The sequence below is a fragment of the Taudactylus pleione genome, unplaced genomic scaffold (genome assembly GCF_031769625.1).
Source record: "Taudactylus pleione unplaced genomic scaffold, aTauple2 ptg000897l, whole genome shotgun sequence".
Lineage (NCBI taxonomy): Eukaryota > Metazoa > Chordata > Amphibia > Anura > Myobatrachidae > Taudactylus > Taudactylus pleione.
The window spans coordinates 2,823,222-2,843,654 of NW_028285298.1; the positions used below are offsets into that span (position 1 = coordinate 2,823,222).

A 20,433-nucleotide genomic window follows, 5' to 3' on the forward strand; every position below is an offset into this window, starting at 1 on the left:
AGGGCGGATAGCCGCACAGGGGGGGGGGGGGAAGGTTAGGTTTAGGGTTCCTGGGGGGACTTAGGGTTAGGCACCACCCAGGAGGTTAGGGTTAGGCAGCGGGGAAGGGGGGGTTAGGCACTTAGAGGGGGGATTAGGGTTAGGCACTGGGGGGGAAGGTTAGGGTTAGGCACCCCAAAGGGAGAGTTAGGGGGGGGGAATTAGGTTAGAGAATACTTACCTTGGACGATTGGGATTTCCTCCTCTGCCGGGCTGCTGGTGTCGGGATTTCAGATAGATAGGTAGATAGATAGGAGTTAGATAGATGAGTTAGATAGATACAGTAGATAGATAGATAGATAGATAGATAGATAGATAGATAGATAGATAGATAGATAGATAGATAGATAGATATGAGACAGACAGATATATATATATATATATATATATATATATACATATGAGATAGATTAGATAGATAGATAGATAGATAGATAGATAGATAGATAGATAGATAGATAGATAGATAGATAGATATGAGATGGATAGATAGATAGATATGACATTGATAGATATATAGATGGATATGAGATAGATAGATAAATAGATATGAGATAGATAGATAAATAGATATTAGATAGATAGATAGATAGATAGATAGATAGATAGATAGATAGATAGATAGATATGGGACAGATACGAGATAGATAAATAAATAGATAGATAGATATGAGATAGATAGATATGAGATGGATAGATAGATAAATATATAGATAGATAGATAGATAGATAGATAGATAGATAAGTGATAGATATGGCACAGATATGAGTAGATAGATTGATAGATATTAGATAGTTAGATATAAATAGATAGATATGAGATAGATAGATATGAGATAGATAGATAGATATGACATATATAGATAGATAAATAGATGAGATAGATAGATAGATATGAGCAATGGCGTAACTATCGCAGGGCGAGCGGGGTACGTGCCTCGGGCGCCACGGTCCGGCCCGCCCTAGTTAGCCAGTGTAGCGCCGACCGCAATGAATGCGGTCAGCGCTACACATTTACACAGGACCGGCGCTAGGCTTCTAACGCCGGTCCTGTGCTGCACAGCCAAGCCCCTTCCCTCCCCCTGAGCGCTTGCCCAATAGCGCCAGGAGGAGGGTGGGAGGCGGACTCAGGCTGTGCATAACTCACACATCGCTGCTAGCCCTGGCGGCAATGTGTGTGTTAAACAGCAGCCAATGGGAGTCAGACAGACTCTCATTGGTTGCTGCTGCTGCACGCACAACACCGCCGAGCGGCGGCGATGTGTACGTGAATCAGCAGCCAATGAGAGTCAGATGGACTCTCACTTACTGCTGCACGCCCACTGCAAGAGCCGGTTCCCTGCCGGCTCCTGCAATGGGTAATGGGAGAGACGTCATGACGTCTCTCCCATAATGCAGAGCGCGCCAGCCCGGGAAGACTGACATGCAGACGGCGACGGGAGCAGGAGCGTGGATTCAGGTAAGTACTTTTATTTTATTTATTGTTTCATTTAAGTATGTGTTTGTCGGGGGGGGGGACACTTATACTGGGGGCACTGCATCCGGGGCGTGACTATTACTAAGGAGGGGACTTCTACTGCGGACTACTACTGGGGGGGGATACTACTGGGGGCACTGCATTGGGGGGGCACTGCATTAGTAGGTGAGGGGCGGGGGGGCTCCATTTTAAAATTTGCCCTGTGCTCCAAATACCCTAGTTACACCACTGGATATGAGATAGATAGATATGAGATAGATAAATAGATAGATATGATATAGATAGATAGATATGAGATATATAGAGAGATAAATAGATATGAGATAGATAGATAGATAGATAGATAGATATGAGATAGAAAGATAGATAGATATGAGATAGATTGAAAGATATGAGATAGATAGATACTGTAGATAGATATGAGATAGATAGATAGATATGAGATAGATAGATAAGTAGATAGATATAAGATAGATAGATATGAGATAGATAAATAGATATGAGATTGATAGATAGATAGATAGATAGATAGATAGATAGATAGATAGATAGATAGATAGATAGATAGATAGATATGAGAGATAGATAATTATGAGAGATAGATAGATATGAGAGATAGATAGAAATGGGATAGATAGATAGATAGATATGAGATAGATAGATAGATAGATAGATAGATATGAGATAGATAGATATGAGATAGACAGATATGGCACAGATATGAGATAGATAGATTGATAGATATGAGATATATAGCTAGATAAATAGATATGAGATAGATAGATTGATAGATATGAGATAGATAGATAGATAGATAGATAGATAGATAGATAGATAGATAGATAGATAGATAGATATTGAATGCATATGAGATAGATCAATTTGGAAGTATGTGTAACCGGGATGATTTATTGTAATCGCAATATAACATTTACCATGGTATTGTAAGTAATGTACTTTTAGGCAACGCACACAATGATATCACAGAGCCTGTTCCCATCTTAACACATTAGTTACCCCTCTTTAGTTACTTCAGGTTTGCAGCCCCAGCACAAAGCTTAGTACCTGTGCAACATTTCCCCTTGTACATCTGCCTTGATCTAGTCTGTCCATCTGGTGACGTGTGGGCACCCTGGCTTTTTAGTGACTTACCCAGTACAACCTCCATAGCTTCCATTACTATTACTATCTTATATTTGTAAAATGCTGTCATATTACGCAGCACTGTACAATGAGGGAATGGTGACACCAGCCCCCAATGACGATGCAGCCATTTATTCTAAACAGGGGGGACAGATTAATGCAGAGACATGAAACATGAGCCATGAACCAGCCCCTGAAGGAAATCTTAAAACAGTGATCTGATATCCTCCCAACGATAACTGTCCTTCACAACGTAGCCCAGCAGAGCCTCCTTCCTCTTCTGGGTCCAGAATATATGAAGTCGTCCTTTAAAAGCACTCACCACAAGCACATAGGTACAGTGTCATTGGGGGCCACATAATGTAAGGACCAAGGCCGTACTAGTCTGCACCAAACAAATGTTGCACTGTGAAGTGTTTACAAAGATACATGTATGATGGGCATCAGTCACCAATTTTCTGGGCTTAATGGTTAAGGAGGAGTTTTCGAGAATTTGCTAACTTTTCCTCCATATAGTTCTTGCCTTATTGGGAGGATTGCACAGTAATACCTGCATTTCCTTTCACATAGTTGATGCCAGTCATTGTGTAGTTCTCTCTCTCCCCTGCAATGCGGAAATTGTTGTATAAGGCGTAAGTGCGGTTGTCTGCAAAATCGGTGAGATCGATGCGTAACTGGAACTTTCCTGATAATGACAACAGAGAAGGCTTAGGGATCAGCAATGAGAAATGAGATCAGGAAGCAACTAAGCCACACACATGATGACATCACAGCCAGTACCGGGGGATTTCCCAGTATCAAAGTGACAGCATTTCCCTAGGGTAATACAATCGAGTTGATCATTATTGGACTTGGCTATAAATGGGACCAGCTGATGACCACTAAGGACTGGTGTAGTTGGTCATCTTTCAGTTGCGCTAATGGGCCCCAGTTGTCCATGAAGTTCTCAATCAAGTCTTGTCTAGTTTGGTCAATAACGTGTGTGGCCAAATTGGACATTAACCCTGTGAGGACCGGGCTTTGCAGAGATGCAGGGGTGTTACTGTGTCACTGCTTTGTATCTCTTTTCTTTCTCTTTATACTAATGATTCCTTTTTAACATTTAAAAAAAAAAAACATTATCCATCTTCTTCATTTTGGATGAATCGTTTGTATGTGTTAATTTCACATGGGTGGAACCCGGTGATACATGCAACAATGGATGACCACAGCGCAGTGGGAGGGCGATATGGTACAAAGCTGAAAAGCATTCCTAGGAGGCAGTAACCAGGATAAGCCGGCCGGTGTGTGTTGCTGCAAGCACAGTAATAATACACCATTGTGTACACTGGGAGGAAACGTCCTGTATGGCTTCTGTTTACTTTGATCAGGATGTCTAGTGTGCTGAGGTACCGTGAGACACTTTTCCCAGAGGCAGAGTAGAGGTGACGGGGAGTGGCGTTTTTGGGGTGAGTCATAGCCTGCGCCTGCGATCCCGGACGCAGATAGAGTTCCTCCCACATCTCAGTTCAGATGGGGTCTGACGCCTGACGCCCGGCATACCGAACTAAGCTTTACTTACCTCCGCTGTCGGGATTTCCACAACGTTCAGAACCGCCGATCCCCGTTAAGTGGGCAGAATGCGGGAGAAGTGCCTACCCTTCCGGGGCTGCAGAGGGTTATCCAAAAAATCAGGAGCTTCCCGCAAAAAAAACCCGGGAGGGTAGACATGTATGCCGCAAGGCCGCCGATCACAATCCTGACGCCAGAATCCTGGCTAGGGATTTGTGACAGGCGTCGAGATAACGATGCCTGTCATAATCCCGACGCCGGAATCCAGGACGACGCGGGACCGAACAAGGTAAGTCCGGGCGCCCATCCTCTTAGCTGCGGGAAGGGGGGGGAGGGGTAGGTTAGGGGGCTCCCGGGATACCTTAGGGTTTAGGCAAGCACCACGGGGAGGTTAGGGTTAGGCACCCCCCTGGGAGGGTTAGGTTTAGGGAGCGGGGAGGGGGGTTAGGTTTATGGCACCCCTGGAGGAGGTAAGGGTTAGGCACTAGGGGAGGAGGTTAGGGTTAGGGGGGAAGAGGGGAGGGTTAGCTTTACTTACCTCCGCTGTCGGGATTTCCTCCTTGCGGCCTCACGTCGTCGGGATTTGAACCGGCTTTACAATCCTATTCCATACAGAACATGTGACTGATAAATAGTGTGTACGCTCCAAACCCACGGCTCAGAATAGGCTGCAACTCTGACAACACGCCGACAGGCTGCTTCTGTTATGTGTGAGTGTTCCTTTGTTATACCCGAAAAATCAGGTGCCTCCCGCAACTTCAGGGAGAGGAAGGTAAAGTAAGTCTGTGCCACGTGCGCAGTTTGCGAAAACCATGCAAGATGTGGCCACATTTATACAGTACTTGCATATGACTCCTAATCAAGCACACAGAGGCCACCTGGAATTATAATACATTTTGCCGACTAACTTAGATGCATTCACTGGCGTAACTATCATAGGTGCAGGGGTTGCGCTGCTATGAGGCCCGGTCCATCTGGGGGCCCGGCCCTCCCCATGCATCTGCTGCCAGGCGAGCCATCTGTCCTCCCGGTCACCTCTGTCTCTCCTCTCTGACTGATACTGGGAGGAGGCGTGGCCGTGATCCGGGGTTGTCCCAGCAGGCTCAGCAAGGCCACTCCTCCTCCCAGTATCAGCTAGGAAAGGAGATGTGCCCGCCCTGCGCAGCACATGCTGAAAGAAGACGACCATGGAAGAGAGGTAAGTTGTGGAGGGGGAGGGGGCGGATGAGGGCAGGGGACCTAGGGGGGGCCCATAAAAATGTTGCTATGGGGCCCCCCTAAGTCTAGTTATGCCCCTGAATGCATTGTTGAAATTTTATGAATTCTCAACATTTACACAGTTGGCCATATATTATATTTATTTTTTAAAGCCACCCTTCCTATTCAAGTCTTAACTGTTCATATTTTTCTGTAGTATACCTTGAATAGCTAAAAATGAATCATCTATACAATAGTATAAAATAAAGTCCCTGGTAGGCGTCTGTCTGTGTGTTTCGGCGAATCTCCAGAACCACTGGACGGATTTTGATGCAGTTGTCACTATTGTATAGAGTATGTGTGGAGAAGGTTTAGGTGTACGACACATTAATGTATGACAACAGGGAGCCGGGTAACGATTTTAGTGAGGAAAGTCTATGAAAAAACGGACGTCCGAGCGCTTTCTTGGCTTTTGCTGCCTAAACTACTATATATATATAACGATGGACTTTATTTTATACCATGTAGAGCAGGGGTTCCCAACCCCGGTCCTCAAGGCACACTAACAGTCCAGGTTTTAGGGATAGCCATACTTGAGCACAATTGACTTAATTAGTACCTCAATTATATTGATTTAACCATCTGTGCACAATCATGGCTATCACTAAAATCAGGACTGTTAGTGTGCCTTGAGGACCGAGGTTGGGAATCACTGATGTAGAGACTGATATGTATTATCCGGTTTCTCCAGAAACATTGATGTAAGCTCTGTTTACTGATACAAAATGTCAGGTTTTCCCTTTTATTACTGTTCCTATTTAATTTATGTGAAAAACGATCTTTAATTTCAAACGAGTCCAAATATAGCACAGGGACAGACACGTAACGTGGCTGGAGTTGACATAAGTGGAGACTGTTTTGCTCATTGACAACATTACGTGGCTCTTTTGCGTGTCACGTCAAAACTAAATCTTTCCGTGTTGATGTCAGGAGAAAAAATTACTAATGTCATCTACAAGGCAATCTTATAAGACCTTGGCTAAAAAAAGACCATCGCCGTAAATTCTAAATTGCTCCCGTGCGAAGTTGTGGCGGGTCGCTAGTTAAGAATAAAAGACAACACAAAAGGCCACAAAAGTCAAGCACAATAGTTGACCCCAAATTATGTTTTCTACAGTGTGGGTCTCAAAATGTTTAAACTGTACCTTGATACCATGGCTTCAGGAGACGCAAATGTTTCACCTCCTAACCGGCACATCTAGTGGTTTTGAGTAGGCTGCACCTCCATGTGGCATGTATACTAGCTTTCCCGCTAGGCTGTTTTAGCGGGTGCCGTGCCTTGCCTGATTTCAAAATGGCAGAATGGTCCCTGCCCTTTTGGTGGCACCTCACTAAAACAACAAGCCGGGTGGAAAAAATAGCGGTTAAGCGCTTACCGCTGGTTAATTGATGTGCTCGGCATCTATTCACAGAGAGAAGAGAGCTTGGGGGCAGACGGCATCTCCAGAGGTGCCAGGCACGCCCCCAAGAATGATAAAAATGAGGAGTGTCTTAAAGGCACGCCACCTTTCTTGAAGCCACATCTCCTTTTCGGGTGCACATGCGTTTGTGGCACGCGCTAAAGTGTCCTCTCTACGGTCCGGCACCCTGCCCCACGCCGGACCTAGTGTGAACGCTATATACCCTTACTGTAAGCAGCCTGTGTGTCTCTTCCTCACCTTAGGGTGCCACAAGTGTATGACCCACTAAGTTCAAAATGACACTTTATTGCACAAGCGTAGTACAACTAAATGCATTTGTGAGAGCTGGAGTTTACTTCTATCCAAAACAAAAGCTGGCCCATAACTAGTATTATATAAGGGAAGATGATATTACTCTTAATTTAGAAGTGTAATGGAGGCAGATTTGCACACAGCTCTATGCACTGAACTATAATTAAATATTTACGAAGTGCAACCAAACCTGAAGACGTGAGACGGTGAATGTTATCGTTCCCCAGCCAGAATTCGCTGCCTTGATTCCCAAATCCATTCTTGTAGTTGTTCCAGTCTCTATAGAAATCCACAGAACCATCCACCCGCCTCTGGAACACCTGGGAAAGGAGGAATGACGTCCATATATCATATTGTAACAATATTGTGCCCACTGAAGTGCTAGCTGCTGGGCGAGCCTACAATACTCACAGGGGAGATTCCATATTGTGTAATTGTGCATAACTACAGTCTCCAGCAAACACTATGGGCCAGATTCAGAATTAGGAGCAAATAAAAAAAAAAAGGAGCAAACAAGGAGCAATTTGCTGCCTCCTGGAACAGACCATGCTGTAATGCAGGGGTGCGAATGCATTTATGTTATTGCCTGCAGGGAAAATACCGGCTGCTTTTGCATTTAGAGAACAAATAATGGGCAGCTTTGTTTTTAAACTGAAATTTAGAATAAAGCAGGGATACTGCCCTTCCCATCTATACATCTCTCTGCTCATTTTAAACCTACCCCACCTGCAGTGCAATGCGTATATTTACCAAGGTGTAAATTGATTTTTTTTTTTCCATTAGTTATTATTTGCTGTCAACTCTGAATAATAGTTCCTGTCTGTCTGGCTGCTCCTTCCGGGGAGGGGTCACCACGGCGGCACAGCAGGGGGCGTGGCATTGTGGCCCCACCCCTGCTTTACAATGCCGAATTCAACGTCATTGTACATTTGGTGGCATGGCTGGACCTCCCTCTTTGCTCAAAAAGTGGGTGGTGCTGGGCGGTCGCTACAGCCCCTGGGAGACTTAAATGCTCTATTAGGCAGACCGGGAGAAGCACCTCAGATTCGGGAGCTACCCGGCCATTCCGAGAGAGTAGGCAAGTGTGCTCTAAATCAGACCCTGTATATACTGTGTGTTCTGCCTATTGGCTGAGCATGCTGGGTACTTGTAGTTCCGCTTCAGTTGAAGATCCACATCTAGTCGGCCCGCCAAGAGCAGCGCCGGGCCCCGGCAAAAAGGGGCGTGGCCTAATCGCGGTAGGCGTGGTCATGCCCCCTTAGGTTACAAACCAAAAAGTTTTGCAGTGCGCTGGCGAGGGAGGCGCAGTGAGCCCCCTCAGCCCAGCGCATAGCAAGTAGGGGGCACGATCAGCTTGATCGCTCCCCCCACAGGCATAGGAGACTGCTGTGGCTGCTTCTTAGCAGCTGCGAGCAGTCTCCCAGTGCAGCCCAGCACCACAGCATCGTGTGCTGGGCTGCTGTGATATAAGAGGGGGAGAGGAGCGGTGCCGGACCTCCAGCAAGCCCGGGCCCGGGTAATTAGTACCCCTCCCTCTCGGTGCCCCTGGTCAGAGGAGATCAGTTCTGCACATGTGTAGAATGGATTTCCTTTTCAAAAACACAGCGGGGTGGTATGGTCGCCCCTTGTCAGCAGAAACACAATTGGCTGCGTTTGCCTCCCATGCAACCATGTCAGTTAAAAGCAGCAGGGCCACGCCCCTTTATTTTAAGCCACGCCTCCTTTTCGTGCACAGGGATAGTCAGGGTACACACTGGAGTGTCAGCAGACCTGGTGACGCCTCTGTTTAAGTGGTTAGGTGATCCAGTAGCTGTTACATCATCAACTTGAATGACATCTTTCAATAAACATTAACCAATCAGACACTCAGCACCTACCAGCCATCCTCCTCCATCACTTTCCATGTCACACATCACTAGGAGAGGAGCGCCACCCAGTGGGTAAATTGTGTACCAGCCAGTAAATCTCAGTCCCTGTTCTAGAAGTTGCTTGCAGTTCTGGGCGGCTAAATAAAGGTGTTAATTTAATACTTAACATTTAATTTAAATCCAATATGTGAAGCATCTGTCACCTACACCCAACTGGACACACTAAACACAATATTTGACAATATACAGTATAACTAGGTAAACTGGCCCTGATTCATTACGGACCGCAACAGCCTACGCAGATCGGCTGAAGGTGCGTACTGCGCATTCGTATATACTGTAGTGCGCAGCGACTGAATTGCAATCGCATTGCTATCACGCAGAACACAGGAACCCATCGCAGAGTGAGTGACAGGCTGTGAGCGTTTGGGGAGTGTTGACGGGGGGAGTGGGTTGAGAAACACAGGCGTGCCTGTCCGCTTGAATGCCGTTACATGGGCGTGTATAAATTAGCCACTGTGACGGCATACGCAGCTTGTGTACTCACTGCGTGCGACGAGGTTAGCAATTTCTGAATAAGGTCAGAGCTGCTGTAATTCTGTGCCAGGGGCCGATGTTACTCGTTATTACTGATGTATATGCAGCACTGAGGGGTATTACGGATGTGAAATAGTGGAAGTGGGCTTCTCTATGGTGGCTGTGCGATGGCTTTACGATTGCAGACCTGCGTGCGTGATCACAGCCGCGATCGCTATAGTGATCCGTGTTGAATCAGGCCCAGTATGGGATATGTGGATTGCAGAAGCGATTTTTCAGGAATCGCAATTGCAAAAATATGCTGAAGCTGTAGCCGCTGGGATATGAATTTATTCACCAATCGGGTCCATCGCAAATCCAAACAGCTGAGTGCAATACGCAGCCGACATCGCAGATCATTCAATAATCGGTCATTTAGGTAACTCTATGGTTACACAGAATGGCCACCTGAACTGAGCCAATCGGAACTACATTATTTTTGATTGCAGACGCAGCCTACGGCAAGCCCCAGAAACGTCCGGGATGCACCTGCATTTTTTGCCACCACTCGTTACCGTCCCCAAATGGACCCTTCCTGTCAATTACTTTCCAAGTGATTCCTCAATGCAAGCAGCATTGCCAGGAACGGACTGGGGCTGCTAAGCCGCCCTGGCAGTCTGCCTCTGCGTGTGCCATAGGCAAAAGGGGCGTGTTCTCACCACAAAGGCCTCACGGGGGCATTCCGCATCTTTCAGTATCCCGTATGAGCAGAGGGCCGGGAGGCCCTTCTGGCATATGGCTGAAGTGCCAGATGGGCAATCCGGCCCTGAGCATCACTGAGGAACCTTGGCGCATGCGCAGTCATACGAAAATTAACTGCAGAAATATCGCATTGCGTGTACATCTCAATCAGGACCTATATACATAGTTACCAATGTTTTAAAAAAAATTCTATCATACACATTACTGTACATATGGAGCTCTGTGCCCTTTAACTCCCATTGTGACTTGTTGTGGACGTTATTATAATAATATTAATACTTTGTAATATTGCCATATTACACACTACTGAATAGCGTGATCGCCAGAGCTCAGGTCAGTCATCTTTTGGAATTCAGTTTAATGGAGCGTACACACGGTCAGATTTGTCAGACTTGTCAGATTTGTCAGATGAACGATTGAACGATTAAACGATTTGAACGATTTGAACGTTTTTTCCAAAGTTTTGAACGATTGAACGATTTTTGACTGCATTAAAATGAATGGAATCGTCCAAGTCTGACTGCAAACACATCAGATATCAGAAATCGTTATCTGACCATCGGGAACGCGCATCGTTGATCGTCCATCGTTCAGGCATGTCAGATATGAACGATTTTCCTTCAGATATGAACGACTGAACGATTTTTAAATCGTTATCGTGCATATCTGAAGGAAAAATCTGATCGTGTGTATGCACCATAACTTGTGTGAAATTATTCTTTAAATCATAAAGATAACAACTAACAGTAATAGACAGTGAGATTGACATCCTGTATACAGGATAAGAGGGATTGTACTATGCAGTTGGGCAGCGGTATAAAATAGGGAGAGAATGACATCCTGTATACAGGATAAGAGGGATTGTACTGTGCAGTTGGGAAGCGGTATAAAATAGGGAGAGAATGACATCCTGTATACAGAATAAGAGGGATTGTACTGTGCAGTTGGGCAGCGGTATAAAATAGGGAGAGAATGACATCCTGTATACAGGATAAGAGGGATTGTACTGTGCAGTTGGGAAGCGGTATAAAATAGGGAGATAATGACATCCTGTATACAGGATAAGAGGGACTGTACTGTGCAGTTGGGAAGCGGTATAAAATAGGGAGAGAATGATATCCTGTATACAGAATAAGAGGGATTGTACTGTGCAGTTGGGAAGCGGTATAAAATAGGGAGAGAATGATATCCTGTATACAGAATTAGAGGGATTGTACTGTGCAGTTGGGAAGCGGTATAAAATAGGGAGAGAATGATATCCTGTATACAGAATAAGAGGGATTGTACTGTGCAGTTGGGAAGCGGTATAAAATAGGGAGAGAATGACATCCCGTATACAGAATAAGAGGGACTGTACTGTGCAGTTGGGCAGCGGTATAAAATAGGGAGAGAATGACATCCTGTATAAAGAATAAGAGGGATTGTACTGTGCAGTTGGGCAGCGGTATAAAATAGGGAGAGAATGACATCCTGTATACAGAATAAGAGGGATTGTACTGTGCAGTTGGGAAGCGGTATAAAATAGGGAGAGAATGACATCCTGTATACAGAATAAGAGGGATTGTACTGTGCAGTTGGGAAGCGGTATAAAATAGGGAGAGAATGACATCCTGTATACAGAATAAGAGGGATTGTACTGTGCAGTTGGGCAGCGGTATAAAATAGGGACATTCCAAGAGTAAAAGAATTCCAGGGCCAAATTAAAACCTGGGACTCCTGGGAGAGTAGGTGGTCTGAGGGATTAATGACGTGATTTGCTGCAAATTGCATAATTGTGAAATCGCAGCGCCCCCGTCCATCCTTTCTCACGTGTATTCCCATCTCTATGAGGGTGTGATGGAGGGTATTATGTAAGTTACTACATACTTACCCGGAAGAGCATTCAAGTCTCCCGGACCTGCACCACGTCCGCCTGCACTGCTGATGACGCAAATCGTGCTAAATCGCATCACCGTAGTCACGCTCCCTGCTTTATAATGCCGGCAATCTTAGGATTCTATAGTGGGGCCACGCCCTATGCTACTCCATGCCCCCTGACTGCCTTGCCACACCATCGCCTGCCCCCCACTGTGCCAACCTGGCTGCCCCCTCTCATAGGAAGAAGCCAAATATGAGTTACTAGGGTGTATTAATGTAGTGTACTGAGAGTATTATTACAGTGTAGGGGCTGTTAGTGTAATGTAGAATCTTGTGTGTGCGCAGATAGGTGATCATTGAATACTCTGCTACACCTTCCTATCTAGTAACTAGTGCGCCTGGTTACTAGATAGTGTAACTAGTGCACCTGCGTGACCTACAGGTCACGCATGCGCCCAAGAGCCCCAGCGTCTGGCAGAAGGAGCCAGACATGGGCGAAGGAATCCGAAAGTATCTCCCTTCATGACCTGAGACTCCTTCCCATAGGGAAGGAGCGGGTTGTGCAGTGAAGCTCTAAAAATATTGTATTTTCGGAGCTTGATGAATTCCTGTCCCCATACTAGTGTATGGGGACAGTGAGCCATTCCGCAAGAGGAAGGTAAGCAGGAGATATCTGTGATACTAGTGCATGGGGACAGCGGGCCATTCCGCCAGAGGAAGGTAAGTAGGAGATATCTGTGATACTAGTGTATGGGGACAGCGGCCATTCCGTCAGAGGAAGGTAAGTAGGAGATATCTGTGATACTAGTGTATGGGGACAGCGGGCCATTCCGGGAGAGAAGAAGGTAAGCAGGAGATATCTGTGATACTAGTGTATGGGGACAGCGGGCCATTCCGCCAGAGAAAAGAAAGCAGGAGATATCTGTGATACTAGTGTATGGGGACAGCGGCCATTCCGCAAGAGGAAGGTAAGCAGGAGATATCTGTGATACTAGTGTATGAGGACAGCAGCCATTCCGGGAGAGGAAGGTAAGTAGGAGATATCTGTGATACTAGTGTATGGGGACAGCAGCCATTCCGGGAGAGGAAGGTAAGTAGGAGATATCTGTGATACTAGTGTATGGGGACAGCGGGTCATTCCGGGAGAAGAAGGTAAGTAAGAGATATCAGTGATACTAGTGTATGGGGACAGCGGGCCATTCCGGGAGAGGAAGGTAAGCAGGAGATATCTGTGATACTAGTCTATGAGGACAGCGGGCCATTCCGGGAGAGAAGAAGGTAAGCAGGAGATATCTGTGATACTAGTGTATGGGGACAGCGGGCCATTCCGCCAGAGAAAAGTAAGCATGAGATATCTGTGATACTAGTGTATGGGGACAGCGGGCCATTCCGTCAGAGGAAGGTAAGTAGGAGATATATGTGATACTAGTGAATGGGGACAGCGAGCCATTCCGCCAGAGAAAAGTAAGCAGGAGATATCTGTGATACTAATGTATGGGGACAGTGGGCCATTCTGCGAGAGGAAGGTAAGCAGGAGATATCTGTGATACTAGTGTATTGGGACAGCGGGCCATTCCGCCAGAGGAAGGTAAGTAGGAGATATCTGTGATACTAGTGTATGGGGACAGCGAGCCATTCTGCCAGAGAAAATTAAGCAGGAGATATCTGTGATACTAGTGTATTGGGACAGCGGGCCATTCCGTCAGAGGAAGGTAAGTAGGAGATATATGTGATACTAGTGTATAGGGACAGCGGCCATTCTGCCAGAGGAAGGTAAGCAGGAGATATCTGTGATACTAGTGTATTGGGACAGAGGGCCATTCCGGGAGAGGAAGGTAAGCAGGAGATATCTGTGATACTAGTGTATGGGGACAGCGGCCATTCCGCAAGAGAAAGGTAAGCAGGAGATATCTGTGATACTAGTGTATGGGGACAGCGGGCCATTCCGGGAGAAGAAGGTAAGTAGGAGATATCTGTGATACTAGTGTATGGGGACAGCGGGCCATTCCGTCAGAGGAAGGTAAGTAGGAGATATATGTGATACTAGTGTATAGGGACAGCGAGCCATTCCGCCAGAGAAAAGTAAGCAGGAGATATCTGTGATACTAGTGTATGGGGACAGAGGGCCATTCCGGGAGAGGAAGGTAAGCAGGAGATATCTGTGATGCTAGTGTATGGGGGCAGCGGCCATTCCGCAAGAGGAAGGTAAGCAGGAGATATCTGTGATACTAGTGCATGGGGACAGCGGGCCATTCTGCCAGAGGAAGGTAAGTAGGAGATATCTGTGATACTAGTGTATTGGGACAGCGGGCCATTCCGCCAGAGGAAGGTAAGTAGGAGATATCTGTGATACTAGTGTATAGGGACAGCGAGCCATTCCGCCAGAGAAAAGTAAGCAGGAGATATCTGTGATACTAGTGTATGGGGACAGAGGGCCATTCCGGGAGAGGAAGGTAAGCAGGAGATATCTGTGATACTAGTGTATGGGGACAGCGGCCATTCCGCAAGAGGAAGGTAAGCAGGAGATATATGTGATACTAGTGAATGGGGACAGCGGCCATTCCGCCAGAGAAAAGTAAGCAGGAGATATCTGTGATACTAATGTATGGGGACAGTGGGCCATTCTGCGAGAGGAAGGTAAGCAGGAGATATCTGTGATACTAGTGTATTGGGACAGCGGGCCATTCCGCCAGAGGAAGGTAAGTAGGAGATATCTGTGATACTAGTGTATGGGGACAGCGAGCCATTCTGCCAGAGAAAAGTAAGCAGGAGATATCTGTGATACTAGTGTATTGGGACAGCGGGCCATTCCGTCAGAGGAAGGTAAGTAGGAGATATATGTGATACTAGTGTATAGGGACAGCGGCCATTCTGCCAGAGGAAGGTAAGCAGGAGATATCTGTGATACTAGTGTATTGGGACAGAGGGCCATTCCGGGAGAGGAAGGTAAGCAGGAGATATCTGTGATACTAGTGTATGGGGACAGCGGCCATTCCGCAAGAGAAAGGTAAGCAGGAGATATCTGTGATACTAGTGTATGGGGACAGCGGGCCATTCCGGGAGAAGAAGGTAAGTAGGAGATATCTGTGATACTAGTGTATGGGGACAGCGGGCCATTCCGTCAGAGGAAGGTAAGTAGGAGATATATGTGATACTAGTGTATAAGGACAGCGAGCCATTCCGCCAGAGAAAAGTAAGCAGGAGATATCTGTGATACTAGTGTATGGGGACAGAGGGCCATTCCGGGAGAGGAAGGTAAGCAGGAGATATCTGTGATACTAGTGTATGGGGACAGCGGCCATTCCGCAAGAGGAAGGTAAGCAGGAGATATCTGTGATACTAGTGCATGGGGACAGCGGGCCATTCCGCCAGAGGAAGGTAAGTAGGAGATATCTGTGATACTAGTGTATGGGGACAGCAGGCCATTCCGTCAGAGGAAGGTAAGTAGGAGATATCTGTGATACTAGTGTATGGGGACAGTGGGCCATTCCGTGAGAGGAAGGTAAGTAGGAGATATCTGTGATACTAGTGTATGGGGACAGCGGCCATTTCGCAAGAGAAAGGTAAGCAGGAGATATCTGTGATACTAGTGTATGGGGACAGCGGCCATTCCGGGAGAGGAAGGTAAGCAGGAGATATCTGTGATACTAGTGTATGGGGACAGAGGGCCATTCCGGGAGAGGAAGGTAAGCAGGAGATATCTGTGATACTAGTGTATGGGGACAGCGGCCATTCCGCAAGAGAAAGGTAAGCAGGAGATATCTGTGATACTAGTGTATGGGGACAGCTGGCCATTCCGTGAGAGGAAGGTAAGCAGGAGATATCTGTGATACTAGTGTATGGGGACAGCGGCCATTCCGCAAGAGAAAGGTAAGCAGGAGATATCTGTGATACTAGTGTATGGGGACAGCGGGCCATTACGGGAGAAGAAGGCAAGCAGGAGATATCTGTGATACTAGTGTATGGGGACAGCGGGCCATTCCGTGAGAGGAAGGTAAGTAGGAGATATCTGTGATACTAGTGTATGGGGACAGCGGCCATTCCGGGAGAGAAAGGTAAGTAGGAGATATCTGTAATATCTCCGTTTTTTCCTTTTTGATGAATGGCCCGAAAACTTAATTTCTATACGCAAGTGAGAATGTTCATTTTCATCTGCTTTTGTAGAAATTAAGTTATGATGAATAGACGCCATTGTCCCTTCAAGAGGAGAGAGTGTTTGGGGTATTTTGTGTGAAAAAGACAGGCAGGGACAAAAATGTGACTAAGCACCGGCAGAAAGGTGCAATGCGGTAAGGCCACCTGAGCTTTGATACTTTGTCTTACATACTGTACATTAGGTCAGTGTGCCAGATAATGCACTTTTGACATGTAGGGGCTAATAATACAAAGTGGATTCTCTGCGCAACTATCTGAAGTAAGTGGAAAGGTGTTGGAGAGCACAGGCTAGGCTGGCCCCCATGCATAATGGTCATACCCAGTATGGTGGCATGGCATAGAAATCCTGTGTCTGCCCCAAAACTCTAAATGGCTTCTGTTGACTATGAACATAAAGTGGACATAGGTAGAGGACTAGGGGCCCCATTTACAAACGAAGGGATATACCAGCGGGAATTTTCGTTTAGTATCACTGTGATGCAAACGAAAATTCCACTGGTATTTAGTAATACCCCTCCAGCGAGGTCCCGCGAAGTCCAGCGGAATCCTCGTCCTTGACGAGGTCCTCTGCTGGGCTGCTGGCAGCCTAACGCTGCCAGCGACGGGGCTCCAGGGTCATGCGCATGAGCGACGGTCCATCTGCCCATGTGCATGACAGGGAGACCCGGCAGTGCCTGGAAGGCTTCGCTGAAGCCGGAAAGGCACTGCCGGGTCTCCATTGCCAGCAATGGGGCCCGCATCGCTCTCGCCATCTTTTAGATGGCGAGAGCGATGCTGTACAAACTAAATACAGCAAGATGGTATAACCCCTTTAGCGATTGCTAAAGCGGTTATATTTCGTTCGTAAATGGGGCCCTAGATCTGGATTTAAGAACGTATTTAGCATATTTCTTATGTTAATGGTCCATAAATTACAAGGATCATTATTTAAAAGTACTTATATTACCTAGTGATTTCCGGTCTCCATGTAATTACACTTCAATTCAGTATAATACACTCAAAACATTAAAGAAATGTGATTTATGCCATTTATAGAACAGTAAAAAAAACCCAGTATTTATTATATATTTTATAATAAGACAAATCCATTCTCCATAACATTTTTCCTCATTTGTATACTACTCACCTCCCTGGGTGGGATCTCCTGGGACTCCTTTATCACCTAGACAGAGAAAGTATAATTATTATTACAGATGGTGGCAATGTACATATGGTAAACCTGTCGCCTGAGCCAGTGCTTCTCAAATCCAGGCCTCGGGACACACTAGCAGTGCATGTTTTCCATATCTCCTTGCTGGAGCATAGGTGTATTCATTACTACAAATAAAAAATATAGCGGTCGCTAACATCAGCTTAATGATATTGCACAGGTGCTTGTAAAGGGCGGGGTTTACTCTGAACCACAAACGAAAAGGATATTCCCTCCAGCACACTGCAACAATATCAGGAAAAAATACTTGAACCCTACATGATAATAGAAATTCAGAGGTATTAGTTGCATACATTTGCAAATATATGATTAAGCGCCGGGCCAGCATCAAGGCTCCTCTATACCGGCATCCCTAACATTCAGGGGTTCACATCTGAGGTGCAGGGCACCCCAAAAGAATCCAGCCAAGGACTATTCCCAGGGTCCTCAGTAGTGCAACAGGATGAGAGCGATATTTGTGTAGCTGATGCCGGCGCTAATGAGGATGTTGTTGTGTAAGTCAGGCACCAGTGGAAGCAGTTCTTGACCATGATAAGAAGAAAACCATTGTCAAGCCTGGGTAAGACCAAAAATCCACCTCTTAAGTGTGGAATTATTTTTATCCAAATCCTGACAACAATTGTCTAGCCATCTGTAACATTTGTAATGCCAAAGTAAGTAGAGGTAACTTGTCCCTGCTATAGCATTTGCAAAAAGTTCATGCAAAGTTTTTGGCAAAATCTGAAAATTATGCTAAAGTACTATGATAACAACAAGCAGTCCAGCATCAGCTATGTGCTTTCTCTCAGCTAGATCCCAGCACCTGCAATCTCCACCACCAACAGCTTCATCATCAATCTCCTCGTTAATGATCGGAGGTAGTCCTACATCCAAATTGCTCAGGCTAACTGACTTTTCCCCTATCCAGGATTACTCAGAAGAGTCCTTGAAAGGCTGCTACTGCTGGGGGTGAATCTTCATCCCAGAAGGAAATCAAGTAGACTACTAGAAGTTTCAAAAAACTATTGACTGTGAAACAATCCTTTGCAAGAGGAAGCAAGAATGACAGCTGCTATCCAGTTGCACAACAGATCAATGAAGCCATTATGGCTATGCTAGTATAAGATCTGTGTCCAATATCTGCCATTAATACATATGGTATTAGACAGTTAATTGAGGTCCTGTGTCCCACCTACCAATTCCATTTAGGTTCCATTTTACCAGAAAAGCAATTCTTCGCCTGTACCAGGACAATAAAAAACTAATACTTGGCCTATAAAATGCCATTGGGCCCACTATCCACTTAACCACAGATATGTGGACAAGCAGTAGTGGTCAAACTAAAGATTACAAGAACATGACAGTCCACTGGGTGGGTAAATTGCCTTCAGCAGCAGTAGGTAACACAAAATTCCAAATCATTTACAGAGAAACTACTCTCTGTATCTCCGGCTTCACTAAGAAGCATACTAAAGTCAAGCTGTTAGAAAAGCTAAGGGATGTCATAGCAAAATGGCTTACCCCACTAGGACACTCCTCAGGATTTGTCATTTCTAAAAATGCAACAAATATTGTTAGAGCATTACAACTGTTTGAATTTGAACATGTCTCATGTTTTACGTAGACACAATCAGCTGGGTGGTACAGAATTTGTAAAGTGTGTCAAAATTACAGGTGTGTGTAGGAGATGCTGTCTGTTGGTAGAAAACTGCTGGACATTTTTGGCATTCAGCAACAGTTAATAGAAGATTGCAGAAGCTGCAAGGACAGTTTAACTTGCCATGTCACCAACTGAAGCAAGAAGTAGTAACAAGGTGGAATTCCACCCTTTATATACTTCAGTGAATGGAGGAACAGCAACAAGCTGTCCAAACCTAAACAAAAAGCTATGAAGCCATGACATAGGAAGAGGAGGGGGAATGTACCTTAGTCCAGCACAGTGGAAAATACTTTCTGTGTTATGCAAGGTACTGAAACCATTCAAAGTAGTAACCTAGTAAGTTCAGGCACTGCCAGCTTGAGGCAGGTGATTCCCTTAATTAGACTAATGTAAAACCAGCTCGAGAAACAGAAGCAGGAGATTAAACTAAGAAATTCCCCTAAGTATGTTGGACTTGTAGGTCAACTTCTTCACCAGGAACAAAGGGTTGTTAACATCTTGAAATTGGATCACTACATTTTGGTGACCATACTTGATCCTAGGTTTAAGTTGTACATGCAGTAAAGTAATGTCTTTCTTTTCAACTGACACAGATCTTAAGAAATGCATAGAGCTCATTATGAGCAAGTTGGCAGCTCAAGTGGCATATGACACGACAATGTCTCCTCCTTGAGTTTCTTGTGCAATTGCTGCTGCCAGGAAAAAAACTGGGCTTTCCAAAGAGACCCATTGGTGATGAGGATGAATCAAATGAGCACACCAGAGTGACACAGCATTTTGACATCTGCTCAGGTCTAAATGAATTGCCCAAAATGAATGACACCTCTACCATCACTCAATCTGATACAGTAACCATCCATAGAATGGTGGAGAATTATTTTGGTGTCTGTGTACAAATTAGCATATCAGACAGTCTCTTTGAATATAGCAAAAATTGTAGTGTGCTGTGGCACACAGAAATAATAAACCATAATCAAATAGAAATAAATACATTTATTAAAAAATAATAATAATTTTGCAAGCTATATTATTTGCACATACATAACAGATAAATAATGTACAATAATAAAATAATTCTTGATCTAAATCAAGCCAGGGAGAATAGAATTGCAATATAATATTCCTATAGCAGGTAAATCCCACTTAAATGTAACAATGCTTTTCCAGTAATAAAAAATTGCAAAATAATGTTTCTGTAACAAGTAAAGCACATTTTATAAGGAAATGTAGCAATGTTCTCCAATGGC

The 20,433-nt window shown here is 45.3% G+C and overlaps 1 protein-coding gene across 3 annotated transcripts in view; it reads right to left on the reverse strand.

The window, feature by feature from the left end:
- Window positions 1–20,433, reverse strand: part of LOC148474081 (ficolin-1-B-like) — a 36,539-nt gene that overhangs the window by 4,166 nt on the left and 11,940 nt on the right. For all 3 annotated transcript variants that reach the window (XM_088459180.1, XM_088459179.1, XM_088459178.1), the window contains 4 exons: window positions 17,464–17,499; window positions 9,057–9,184; window positions 7,370–7,499; window positions 3,210–3,344 (listed from right to left, as the gene is read on the reverse strand). In XM_088459180.1, coding sequence (XP_088315306.1) covers window positions 3,210–3,344; window positions 7,370–7,499; window positions 9,057–9,184; window positions 17,464–17,499 — 429 coding nt within the window. The remainder of the gene's footprint in view (window positions 1–3,209; window positions 3,345–7,369; window positions 7,500–9,056; window positions 9,185–17,463; window positions 17,500–20,433) is intronic.